This window comes from Chanodichthys erythropterus, chromosome 7 (genome assembly GCF_024489055.1).
Source record: "Chanodichthys erythropterus isolate Z2021 chromosome 7, ASM2448905v1, whole genome shotgun sequence".
Classification (NCBI taxonomy): Eukaryota; Metazoa; Chordata; class Actinopteri; order Cypriniformes; family Xenocyprididae; genus Chanodichthys; species Chanodichthys erythropterus.
The window spans coordinates 28146595-28161089 of NC_090227.1; the positions used below are offsets into that span (position 1 = coordinate 28146595).

Here is a 14495-nt window from a genome sequence, read left to right on the forward strand (position 1 = left end):
TTCAATAGATTATGAATAGTATTCACACGATTCACTTTCGCAAAGTATGTTATATTATGTGGGAATCACAGCTGTACCTTTGTGCTGTCATTATAGATTAACAGATTCCACATGGACAATTTATGAAAGTTCCCTGTAATTAAGGAACGTTTTCAAAACTTCTCCCTTGAAGAATGAAAGTGACCTTTAGATGTGCGGTTCTCACCCTGAATGCATCATGGAATTAGCTGCAATTATATACTGATGTGGCTGTGAATCAAATTCCTTGTTAAATTCCCAATATGATCAATGTCTTAGCTCAAATCCTATTAATGTCTTTTTATGCATGCTTCTTAATTTATCGCCACATATGTGTTGGGTGCGATTTTTGCAAACTAAGCGGCCTGGTTCACCACAGATCCCGTAATTCTGACTTCAACGGTGGGATTCTTCAGATGTCAGCTTTTGCAATCTGCATGCATCTGGTCTTAGTTATGGTGGTTTGAAGTCTCTTTACACAGACCAAGAACTCCTTACATTTTGATCCATGTTGCTACATTGTTTTTTTTATTGTAGAGAGTCACTCAGATGTTGTCAGGGATGGAGATAGACAGCACTCCAGGAAGAGTAGAGGAGTGAAGGATTTACACAGAAAATTATTTGCTGCATCAAAGCAACTAAAAGTCATTCATTTGGGCATGATGTGACAGCTGAGGAAGTTAAAACACAAATACCTGACTTAGAGCGGCGATTACCAATAGTGGTGAAATCAGTGGAGCCGTATGGTATGGTATGAGCCGTATGATAGTGTAGGTATTTGTTTTGGCCCACATACAGCAATATAACATAGAGGAGAACTGTATCAGAAATTGTTGGCATTTTGATCAATTGGTTCATGCACTCATTCATTTCATTGATCAGAACATTTCTAGGTCATATTGCATCCCAAAATTCAAATGAAATCAATAAGAAAATGGGTTGCACTTTATTTTACAGTATGTGTACTTACAGTGTACTTACAGAAGCCCCTGGTAAATGGAATCCTGGGTTATCTTGACCTGGGTTTAATCACAGTATGAAAAGCCCAGCATGTACATGGGGAACAGGACTGTAACATAAAGTGCTTCCAGAAAATGTATTGTCTTGTATAGGAAGTTATTTATTTATTTATTTTTACATGACATTTAAGCACGTTTCCATTCAATTGTATCATGTCCCACATAAATCCTAAAAAAAGTGAAGCATGACTTACTGTATGCTGTATGGTTGGTAAGAAAAGACTATAGAATAATGCTGCGTTCCAGGCAGGTTTTTGAGTCCGTAAGTCACGACTTCAAACCACGACTCACGACTTTGTAGCGTTCCAGGAAAGTCACGCCACACTGCCTGAGTGTAAACAAACCAGCATGGCTGACCATACAGGGCTTATGCCCATTTACAATTTTTTCTATCGCCAAAGGTGCTTCCTTCTTGCTTATTTGAGGGAAATGGAGGAGGAAAAATGACTTTTATTTTACGTTATTTTACCGTGCACTTGCATAAATACCGTATCCGTAGGGGCTGCCATTGTTGTTTCACAGGCTATATGACATCAGAGCGCGGAACTGGGAGTACATCGATCTAGTACGAGTTCACGGGTGGAAAGTCACGGGTTTGACTGCCGTTCCAGGTCATTTTCATGGGTAGAAGGTTGGAAAAACACAGGTTACGGGTTGCCTGGAATGCGGCATAACACAAGACGCATCACTCGTATTTGAATGGGAGAAATTGCAACGCACAATATGGCGTAATAAGTCCCGCCTTCTAAATAAGAGCCAATCGCCAATTGGTAAAGTCATCGCTTCACTGCAGCGGCCATTAGAAGCTCTGGTTCCTATAGAAACAGTCAGACACGCGCCTCTGAAATTAGGCAAAAGAGACGCACATTTAGGACTGTACATGCGCATTAGCTTGATCTAGCTTGAATAATACAGTTTTTTTGTCATTATTCAAGCGTTTAGAAACACAATTTATGACACAGTTGTTGTCAGATTTTATTAGTGATTTCAAATGTGAAATTTAATCGAAAGCTTGGCAAACAGCTTTGGAGAATTTGATGTTTCCCCATTCAAAGAAATAGGAGCTGCACTTGAATGCCGGAGAGGCATTTCAAAGATGGCCGCCGAGTGAAATGACTTGTCTTAAAGGAACTTTTTAAGAATCCACCAAGGCTGCATTTATTTGATTAAAAATACTTTTAAAAAGTAATATTGTGAAATATTATTACAATTTTAGTCAACAGCAGCCATTACTCTGTGTCACATGATCCTTCAGAAATAATTCTAATATGCTGATTTGCTGCTCAAGAACATTTCTTATTATTATCGATGTTGAAAACAGTTGTGCTGATCAATATTTTGGTGGAAACCATAAAACAAACAAACAAACAAACAAACAAAATCAGGATTGAATAGAATGTTAAAAAGAATTTAAAAATGTAAAAAAAAAGAATTTATAAAAAGTATTTATTTGAAATCTTTGCAAGAATATAAATGTCACTTTTGATCAATTCATTGCAACCTTGCTGCATAAAAGTATTCATTTCTTTCAAAAACGTTGATTAACCTAAATTTTTGAATTGTAGTGTATATAATTGTATTGCAATATTTTAAATCACAGTAAGTAATGAGAATATAGTAAGAATAATAATTTGGGAAAATGATAATGAGAATTTCAGGGTAATATGTGCTTAATTGTCTTGAAAATATTGTCAAAATTCACAACATCTTAATAACCCTAAAATAGGCCTAATTGTCATTATGCAAAATACAATTTTATATGTTTTTTTCTTTTAATTTTAGGGGTGAAATGTGATCTGGACATGTTGTGAGATTCACCAAGAGGCGTTGAGAGATGAGAGGACAGGATGTGGAATGACAATGCTGGAAACAGTATTAAATACACACAGAGAGACTGATTACTCCCATGGGGCCGTCAGGCATGTCATTTGACATTTGTAGTTTGTATCTCCATCATCAGAGGAAGGAGAAGCAATGTGATCACAGAGTCACGGAGGACACTCACATAAACACCACTGCTATTAACTAAACTAATACAAACACAGTACGGCTAAACAACCAGCCATATACACAAACATGCCAAACTGAGTTAAAAATTGATATTCAAACAAAAAAGCTCCAACGCATCCAAAAGCAGAACAGCCTGGAATACCTGTTTGAGTGTGAGCATATCACAAATAAACAGATGGAGTGTATTTCCATCACAGAGCACAATAGAAGAGCTCTTTCTGTTCCAAGAGAAGAGGAGAGCATCTTGAGTGTAGTACTGTTTAATAAACAACTTGTGCTTCCAACCTGCTCTCATCCTCCTCTCTCTCCCACTCATTGATCTGAAATTCGTGACACAGGAAGATGAATTACGTTCATTTTGACAACAATATCATAAACTTCAGATTACAAAAAGTATAAAGCTTTAATGTGCTGCCTGTCTGTTTGAATCCATAAATTACAGAATATCTATCTATCTATCTATACAGTATCTCAAAGAAGTGAGTACACCCCTCACATTTTTGTAAATATTTTATTATATCATGTGACAACACTGAAGAAATTACACTTTGCTACAGTGTATAACAGTGTAAATTTGCTGTCCCCTCAAAATAACTCGACACACAGCCATTAATGTCTAAACCGCTGGCCACAAAAGTGAGTACACCCCTAAGTGAAAATGTCCAAATTGTATTTGAATGCAAAATGCAAAAATTTACAAATCTCATAAACTTATATTTTATTCACAATAGAATATAGATAACACATCAAATGTTGAAAGTGAGACATTTTGAAATGTCATGCCAAATATTGGCTCATTTTGGATTTCATGAGAGCTACAAATTCCAAAAACATTGGGACAGGTAGCAATAAGAGGCCGGAAAAGTTAAATGTACATATAAGGAACAGCTGGAGGACCAATTTGCAACTTATTAGGTCAATTGGCAACATGATTGGGTATAAAAAGAGCCTCTCAGAGTGGCAGTGTCTCTCAGAAGTCAAGATGGGCAGAGGATCACCAATTCCCCCAATGCTGCGGTGAAAAATAGTGGAGCAATATCAGAAAGGAGTTTCTCAGAGAAAAATTGCAAAGAGTTTGAGGTTATCATCATCTACAGTGCATAATATCATCCAAAGATTCAGAGAATCTGGAACAATCTCTGTGCGTAAGGGTCAAGGCCGGAAAACCATACTGGATGCCCGTGATCTTCGGGCCCTTAGACGGCACTGCATCACATACAGGAACACTACTGTAATGGAAATCACAACATGAGCTCAGGAATACTTCCAGAAAACATTGTCGGTGAACACAATCCACCGTGCCATTCGCCGCTGCCGGCTAAAATTCTAAAGGTCAAAAAAGAAGCCATATAAACGCAAGGCGTTTTCTCTGGACCAAGGCTCATTTAAAATGGACTGTGGCAAAGTGGAAAACTGTTCTGTGGTCAGACTAATCAAAATTTGAAGTTCTTTTTGGAAAACTGGGATGCCATGTCATCCGGACTAAAGAGGACAAAGACAACCCAAGTTTTTATCAGCGCTCAGTTCAGAAGCCTGCATCTCTGATGGTATGGGGTTGCATGAGTGCGTATGACATGGGCAGCTTACACATCTGGAAAGGCACCATCAATGCTGAAAGGTATATCCAAGTTCTAGAACAACATATGCTCCCATCCAGATGTTGTCTCTTTCAGGGAAGACCTTGCATTTTCCAATGATTTCCATGACAGTGCCAGACAACATACAGCATCAATTACAACATCATGGCTGTGTAAAAGAAGGATCCAGGTACTGAAATGGCCAGCCTGCAGTCCAGATCTTTCACTCATAGAAAACATTTGGCGCATCATAAAGAGGAAGATGCGACAAAGAAAACCTAAGACAGCTGAACAACTAGAAGCCTGTATTAGACAAGAATGGGACAACATTCCTATTCCTAAACTTGAGCAACTTGTCTCCTCAGTCCCCAGACGTTTGCAGACTGTTATAAAATGAAGAGGGGATGCCACACAGTGGTAAACATGGCCTTGTCCCAACTTTTTTGAGATGTGTGATGCCATTAAATTTAAAATCAACTTATTTTTTCCCTTAAAATGATACATTTTCTCAGATTAAACATTTGATATGTCATCTATGTTGAATTCTGAATAAAATATTGAAATTTGAAACTTTCACATCATTGCATTCTGTTTTTATTCACATTTTGTACAGTGTCCCAACTTTTTTTGGAATCGGGTTTGTACATACATTTATCTAAGGCAGTGAAATGATAGCATATTTGTGAATGATAAAGTAAGCAAGATTAATAATTTCATTCTATCATGACTAAGAGGGCTGCCGATAACTAAATGTAAAATAAGCTATCTTGCAAACTAAAACAACGTGAGTGGCCCAGAGTTTATCAATTCACAACTTTACTCCCAAACACCCTCAGGGAGGTTAGTGCAGCATCACACAGCTGTGTTGACATCTCCTCAACACTTTCCATCCGCTCCAATAAATTAGAGAGGCAACAATATAAACAATTTGCATTTATTTACTTCCCGGATCGGTTCAACAACCTCAGTGTCTATCAGGAAATGCGATAATATGTGATAATTTTATATGGAGGAGTGGACAGTGGCGGGGCGACTTTAAATGGGCTGAGGGAAAGGGGAGGGAGCGCGTGAGGTAGAGTCTCTCAGCTCGCGCTCATCTTCAGTCAGTACATCGCGCGCTTGTTCACTGTCCGCAAGAGCACCGCCACAGCCACTGCTGGTAGACTAGAATCTTACTAATAGTATTATTAAAAGGAGGAAAACGCCAAGACTTCTGACATCTCTTTTGAATTTTTGGAGTCACATAAAACGATCCAAAGAGACATGTGGATTTACAAAATTTTGCTCTGTGTGGCTGTTTTGGTTTACTCAGGTAAGTTTTTTTCTTCTTCTTCAGTAAGACAAAGCTTCTTTCTAGGTATCATGTATAATGTTTTGAAGTAATAACCTAACTGTATCATGTTTTAGAGTAATACAACTGGTTTCAGGGCTGAATATGGCATGATTATTTTTTTGTAACAGTGTTTTGGAGATGCCCACTATCTCCTCGCGAGCTCATAGGATGCTATTTATGGGGTATTCCTAATTGGTGCCTTTTGGGCTTCGACAAATTAACGTATTAGTATCTTTTTTTCATGAAAGTAACATATTAAAGTTTTTGAAAGTCACAGATTAAGCTCACTGATTTGTAGTTACATTTATACATATAGAAACCTGTTTAACACATTAGTAGAGTTAGGCTAACACAAATGTTCACCTTGTTATTGTCAAATAAACATCAGCTTAATAGACTTATATGTATACTTTTTTTTTTCTTTTTTTTTTTTTGATGAATCTAGAGGTTTGTCACACAATCTTTTATTTGATAAAACATTATATATTATTTAAAAAATAATACAAATAATGACAAGTGTTATTCCACACGTTTATATCATGTTTAAAATATTTATAAAGGTATTGTTTTCTCTGTTTACTTAAGATTAAGATTAATTTACAACATGTATATCTGTTTCATTATTGTTGATAGTATTACTATGAGTATGTAAATATTTATGCAAGCGTGTTAATTTCTACTGCAATGTAAATATATTGAAAGTCGACTCTATTTACTTTGGTAGTGCACATTAAGTCTTGTGGTGAACAATAGTTAATCTACAGAAGAAAAAAAAGGTCAAAATTGGATAACTTTCTTACCCTCTTTCTCTGATGATGTCAGTTTGGCGTCTTGGGCAGAACATTATTAAACACTCCCCTCCAAGGAGGAGGTGCACTAAAATCAAGCCCCACCCTTTATTTTTACTCAATATTACTTTTCTCTCTGAAATATGCCACAATATTGAAGTAAAGTTGGTCACAACTTCCATTTCCACATGGACTTTAAACAAAATGACACAAACAAAAGTGTTATTTTACTGAATATTAGCATGGCTGTGATTTGGCTATGCTAATAGTATGCAGTCCAATAACATGGTTGTGAATGTGATGTTGCTTTAATACAACAGCTCTTTATGTTTCATGGCTTGTTATTTTTTATATTTTATTCTCTGACAAGGAAAGTTGTTCCAAAAGAAGCCAAATCACAAACTCTGATCTGAAACCCCACAAACAAGCAGAATGATACAAACAGTAAAATATTCTGTTGTTGTTGGACTATCAGCATTATTAGAACACCGCTCAGCCAATCAAATTTGAAGACAAATGTCAAATGTACTATAACTTAGTGTGCTACATAAATTTTATCCTCAGAATAAACGTCATTAATTTTTTCATCTTTATTAATCTCTTAAATTTCCATGTTTTAATCTATTTTAAAAGCATCAAAATGCACTGGACATGCAGTTCATGACTCAAATTACACATGTATCAAAAGCGTCACAGTTCCCAAACATTGTATTAAGTTTCACTACGGAAAACTTCACAGATGTTGACATTCATGGTGAGTGGGCTGTTTCTTCGCAAAACATCTGGATAAATGAGTCACCGACAGTGTGCATGGAGCCGAAGTGAGAGATTAAGTGTTAGAGTGTGCCACTATGAAACTCTTCTTCTGAAATCAAAACCGCTTTGTTGTGCAAAGCCTATTAATTATTCTGAGTTTAGTCATTTAGTTTCTAATCTGCTGTATGATCTGTGACATTGAAGAATCAGTGTGGCTTGTTGGTTGCTCTGATCATAGAGTTTATTGATTTTATAGCAATAAAATCTATCCATTCTGTATAATGGGGAGTAAAACCTTTGTTCAGATGTACTGAGTCATATACACCGATCATGCATAACATTATGACCACTGACAGGTGAAGTGAATAACACTGATTATCTCTTTATCACGGCACCTGTTAGCGGGTGGGATATATTAAGCAGCAAGTAAACATTTTGTCCTCAAAGTTGATGTGTTAGAAGCAGGAAAAATGGACAAGCGTAAGGATTTGAGTGAGTTTGACAAGGGCCAAATTGTGATGGCTGGACGACTGGGTCAGAGCATCTCCAAAACTGCAGCTCTTGTGGGGTGTTCCCGGTCTGCAGTGGTCAGTATCTATCAAAAGCGGTACAAGGAAGGAACAGTGGTGAACTGGCGACAGGGTCATTGGCGGCCAAGGCTCATTGATGCACGTGGGGAGTGAAGGCTGGCCCATGTGGTCTGATCCAACAAACAAGCTACTGTAGCTCAAATTGCTCAAGAAGTTAATGCTGGTCCTGATAGAAAGCTGTCAGAATACACAGTGCATCACAGTTTGTTGCGTATGGGGCTACATAGCCGCAGACAAGTCAGGGTGCCCATGCTGACCCCTGTCCACCGTCGAAAGTGCCAACAGTGGACACGTGAGCATCAGAACTGGACCACGGAGCAATGGAAGAACGTGGCCTGGTCTAATGAATAACGTTTTCTTTTGCATCACGTGGATGGCCAGGTGCGTGTGCGTTGCTTACCTGGGGAACACATGGCACCTGGATGCACTATGGGAAGAAGGCAAGCTGGTGGAGGCAGTGTCATGCTTTGGGCAATGTTCTGCTGGGAAACCCTGGGTCCTGCCCTCCATGTGGATGTTACTTTGACACGTACCACCTACCTAAGCATTGTTGCAGACCATGTGCACACTTTCATGGAAACAGTGTTCCCTGGTGGCTTTGGCCTCTTTCAGCAGGATAATGCACTCTGCCACAAAGCAAAAATGGTTCAGGAATGGTTTGAGGAGCACAACAACGAGTTTGAGGTGTTGACATGGCCTTTTCAAGCAACTGTGGGATGTGCTGAAAAAACAAGTCCATGGAAGCCCCACCTCGCAACTTACAGGACTTAAAGGATCTGCTGCTAATATCTTGGTGCCAGATACCACAGCACACCTTCAAGGGTCTAGTGAAGCCCATGCTTTCACTGGTCAGGGCTGTTTTGGCAGCAAAAATACCAACACAATATTAGGAAGGTGGTCATAATGTTATGCCTGATCAGTGTGTATATGCTCAGATATCCTGCTGTTTTGCATAGAATATATAGGCCTACAGTACATTTTGCTTTACTGCTAAACTCTACTTTGATATTTGTATAAATATATTCATGTTACTGTTTATTATATTATGAGATGACCCTGAGTGTAGTGCACTGGGAAACTGGCAATCTTGTTGCTTGTTGTGCTGTACAGACTTACTTTCTAATGATATTCAGAGCTGGAGTCTTTTCAAAGAGCATGACTGTTGGCTTTGGGTCAGTTTTAGAGTTTGGAAGGAGAGTAATGTTCTTTGATTGGTCAACTATCAGTATCCAAGGCTTGTTTTACATCCAGAAACATGTCTGATTTTACAATGTGGTTTGTGGCTGTGTAATTGGTGCTTTCAAACCATGTGCTTGACAGATAACTCAGTTCTTATGACTGCAGTTGGCATGGATGGCCTCTTGTGGTGGTTTTAGAAGTTTGTTGTGGCACACTCGGATCAGTGCCAGTTTCCGTTGGCCCAGCGTCACCAAAGAAGAACATGATTGATGTTTTTGCATCCTGTTATGCACTCAATAATCTTGAAATAAAATGTTGTAACCCAGAAAGATCATGATCCAGGATGCCCAAGAAGGATCCTGCCTGCCCTACAACTGACTAGTCTATTAGTGACCTCACTAGTAGGTTGTTGGGCAACTAACTAGTTGATCAATGACCTCAGCAGTAGGTTGTTGGGCAGCTAGGATCTTTGTAAGTGTAATATTGTGGTAAAGCTGACTAAGTTTAGTCTAATCAGGGGCTTGTGGATGTGCTACCACATAAATTACAGAAGGTTTCCTTAAAGGTTTTTTTTGTTTTTTGTTCAAAGGCCTTAATAATAATAAAAAACAAAGATATGACCTCCAAAGTATGTAAGGTAGTACAACTAGAGCTCTTTTATTGAATCCAAAAGATTTTAATTATATTTTGCCACATATAAATGTATTTTAAAGATTTTGTCAAAAGGTCATTCGGTTTGACCGTCCAAAGGCCAATACAGCCATTTAATTTGTTATTAAAATATCTTAAAATGTAATAAATGTATATATTTTTTATTCTGGCATGATTTTATAACATCATATATCAACATAGTGCAACAATGTTATTAAAATTATGTGTAGAAGTCGTTGCTTTGTTATGAGAAAGAATGTCCGGAAAAATGAATTTCACTGATGTCATTTGGAGTAACCTATATAAAGGGACTATTTTGGATCAAGTCATGCGGTTAGTATCATGTGACAGGATGTGACATCATTCAGACACCTGCAAAGGACCACATGGTCATGAAGCAAAGTAACTAACTCTCTATTAACTATTTGAAAAATGCATGTTTTCCTTTGCTCATACACACATCAGGTCCTGAAACATCAGGTCATTTGGTACAACCGCTATAAAACATAGAAAATATTTTAAAAACTTGTACTACTTGTACTACTTTTCTTAGCTAGCTAACAAGCTATCTAGCTTGCTAGCTTGATATCAGCCTGTTAGCATTGTTTGAAAATATCATGATTCTGTAAAACCGAAATTTTGGTTAAACCAAATCACTTTTTTGGTGACAAATTTTGTTCATCTTGTGACCACATAATCTCATTGTTAACACTTAATAAAACTTTAAAATTAATTATAGCTCCATTATGTTTGTTTTTTTACACTTTTAAAAACCTTATTCCCTTATTCCCTTAACCTATGACCCTTGTATTTATGTATGTATTTATTTATTTATTTAGTGCAATGACAGTCACGAAACATTCTTTAAAATACCTTTTATTTTGCAGAAGAAATAAATGCATTCAGGTTTAAAATGACTTGAAGATGAGTAAATGATGGTAAAATTATCATTTTTGCCCGAATTCTCCCTTTAACACAAACTAGTTGACTAGTTATCCAGACATCCAACTCTAGTCGATTGTGAAAACATGTAGATTTGCCCATTTTTATTGTGATCTAAGCAGGTTGTTGAAATACAATTTCATCATCTTAGTTCCTTTTTTTCTCCTTATTTTATATTCTAATTTATGGCCACTCTGCTCTCTCCTATGAGGCTTATGATCAGCCTCAGCTGATAAAGAGGAAGAAAAATAACGTACCATCTGTCATGAAATTCCTGTTTGGATTTGACTAGTGCTTCTCCCCATCCTAACATGTATGTTCTGTGTGGCAGAAACTAAGAGGCATGCCCTGCAAGACTACCAGAAGACTGATGCCGTGCGCTTGGTCACGCCACCTGATGTGTCCTACATGTCCAAAGGCCGCAATATGAGTGTGGGAAAGTGTGCACGTCGCTGTAGCCGCAACAGGAAGCTTCAGTTCACCTGCAGGTACAGAGGTCTACAAAGGTTAAACCACAGAGACACCCCACCTTACACGTAATCATAAACAGCCAAGGCATAATTCTGAAGAGTGTCTAAATAAAAGAAGCACTCCCAAGTTGCTCTTTCCAAACTCGCTGATTTGAAATAGCATTGGATTGGCTAATTGTGTACAACACAGTGTGAGAGGAAGCAGCTGGAATCTGCTTCACCAGGGGAAATTGAACATCAGCAGTCCCAGTATTTCCTATTTTGATGTTTCAGGTCAATGACCTCTGGTTACTTCTGCATAGAAAGTAAATGCAGCTCTTAGTAGATAGAAATTGCATGAAGTTGCATGACATTTGATCTTTAGCTCTTGCAATGCTTTCATTTCTTTTTTGGGATGCATCACCTGACTTCAAAATACAAAAATAAATCAAAAATGGTAAACAGTAGCTATTTTATGCATTGTTTTGCATGATGACATTACATGTCTCAATTCAAGGCTCACAATCATCATTTTTGTCACCATCGTCTTGTTTTCATATGCTTAACATCATTTAATGAATAACATCTGTCATGTATCTTTGCAGAGCATTCAGCTTTGATCAGAAAAGTGCAAAGTGTCATTTACTCTCATACGACAGCCTCACCATTGGTGTCCGCATGGAGAATGACTTCAACTGCGACCTATATGAAAAGAAAGGTAAACTGTAAAAACCTGCTTTATTGCCACTAAGTTTTACATCCTTTAGGCCAGAGAGTAGTTCACACTAATACACACTAAATACACATAGTCACGCAATGCTGATAATTTGAGAACAATTTGAGAACAAAGTATAACAATAATAATAATTTGCACGGTTTGATGTGATATGAGCTAAGCGATCGTTAGATTTAATCACCACTGGTAGCACAATTTATTGTAATGCTTTTTTGTCTCAGTTGGTCAGAAAAAAAGTGATAGACGTGTTACTCACTTGTTCAGATGACATTCTCTGGTGAAAATTATTATTTTGGTCATTCTTACAAGACTACAATCTGTAATTCCGAATCCGAAGTACAGTATCCACCAGTACGGTGACTGACAGGCACACACTCTCCTCAAAACATTAGATTCATCCGCGTTGAGGAGCCGTGCCTATGCACAACCCATGTAAAGATGATAATTCTGCAAATTACTGCAATTGCAGGTTTTCGAACAGAGATGGCAACAAAGAGGCAAAACTTATGGACTGCAGCTTTAAGCAGACAGTCTATTAATACTTTAATGAGAGTTAGTTGACATGTAGTTGCAAATTTGCTTATAGTTAGTAGAATGTCTAAAGTAGACCATCGAAATAAAGTATTACAGAGATAGTAATTTCACAGCTATTCAAAAACTATATTCTTTGTTCAATACCAGGTTTCAAAAGTACTAAACTGTTATCAATCATATTCACTGTGCATTTTCATTTTTTAATGTCTGATGTCACTTGCATAATGTAAAATTTTTGATTGGGGCTTTAGTTTGAATGCTTTTCAAACTAAAAAGCCAAAACAGTATAAATTTGGAATTGGATATCATATCAGTTATCAAGCATAAAATGTCTATATCACATCAAAATGTGTGATTTGATTTGAAATCTTTCAAATCTCTATACCAAGACATTTAGAGTTAAAGCTTATGCTGGCATGATCTGCCACTGATGGGTTTTATAATATGAAGATCTGTTCTCAAACCTTAGCCAAGCATTGGACTCTTAAGGATTAATTAAGTTTCAGTGTGAATAAATGTGAGATCAGTGTCCATGTGATGATGACACACTCATGCAAACACACACACACATTCTATCTATCCACCATCATGATGAGGATGACACAGCAAAATGAATCTCACTCTAAGTCACTGGAAGTAAATACCCCTCTGTTCACTTCTAATTCTAATAGTACTGCAGATTATCTGAAGTATAAAACACTTGCCTTAAAGACTTGACATTTATCAAATCAACTCATGTTGGTGTATGTTTATGTAGCACTTTACCTCAAAAACGTTTATGTAGCACTTTACACAGATCAGGCTGGGATTTCTGTTGACTTTGCTTGTCTATATGTATTACTGCTGACAACAGAGTGGTAAAATGACATTTAGGGACTTATAGCGACCTTGGTTCAAGACTTTTTTTCTTTTCTTTTTTTTTTCTTTTTTGAAAGAAGTAAATACTTTTATTCAGCAAATGCACATTAAAGGATCAGTTTACTTTTAAATGAAAATTACACACATGATTTACTCTCCCTCAAGCCATCCTAGGTGTATATGACTTTCTTCTTTCAGATGAATACAATATCACCCAGATTCTCTAAAGCTTTATAATGGCAGTGCACGGAAACCACCTGTTTAAAGCTTGAAAAAAAGTGCATCCATCCATCCATCATAAACATACTCCACATGGCTCCACACCACCAAAGAATCAAAGTTTACACAAAAATATTAAGCAACTGTGATAATGATAAGAATTGTTTCTTAGACACCAAATCAGCATGAAGCATCATGTGACACTAAAGAGTGGAGTAATGATGATGAAAATTCATCTTTGCCATCACATCAATAAATTACATTTTACAATGAATTAAAATAAAAAACAGTTATTTAAAATTTTAATAATATTTCACAACATTAATGTTTTTACTGTATTTTGGGTGCAATAAACGCAGCCTTGGTGAGCATAAGCGACTTCTTTCAAAAATATAAAAAAAATTGTTAAATATTTTAAATTCAAAATAAGGTTTTAAAATCACTCACTTCAGAAACTACAGAAGCATACACTATTGCCTAACAAGTTTGAAGTAGATAATTGGTTTGTCTTGAAATGTTAAAAAAAAAATCTGTTTAGTGAAAATGAATGAGATTTTTGCTTCCAGAACCCGGCTGTTGCACATAAAGATCAATGCATAACCTGAGGTGTGTCTGTATACCTGTTGTCTTTTAGATTTCATGAGAGAATGCATCATCGGCAATGGACTCAACTACAAAGGAAAGAGATCAGTGACCAAGAGTGGAGTCCAGTGCCAACTCTGGAATTCCAAAACTCCACATGAACACAAGTAAGCGCTTACTTAGTCTATTTACCTCCCATTCTTGGTTCGGTCTCTCTCTCTATGGGCAATTAAACTCATTTACCCACTATGTGC

General features: G+C 37.1%; 1 protein-coding gene across 1 annotated transcript in view; it reads left to right on the top strand.

Moving 5' to 3' along the window:
- Positions 1-5721: 5721 nt before the first annotated feature.
- The window catches only part of hgfb (hepatocyte growth factor b), a 34871-nt gene continuing 26097 nt past the window's right edge, over positions 5722-14495 (top strand). Inside the window, exons 1-4 of the mRNA XM_067390034.1 lie at positions 5722-5936; positions 11195-11351; positions 11918-12030; positions 14294-14408. Coding sequence (XP_067246135.1) covers positions 5888-5936; positions 11195-11351; positions 11918-12030; positions 14294-14408 — 434 coding nt within the window. The 5' untranslated portion in view covers positions 5722-5887. The remainder of the gene's footprint in view (positions 5937-11194; positions 11352-11917; positions 12031-14293; positions 14409-14495) is intronic.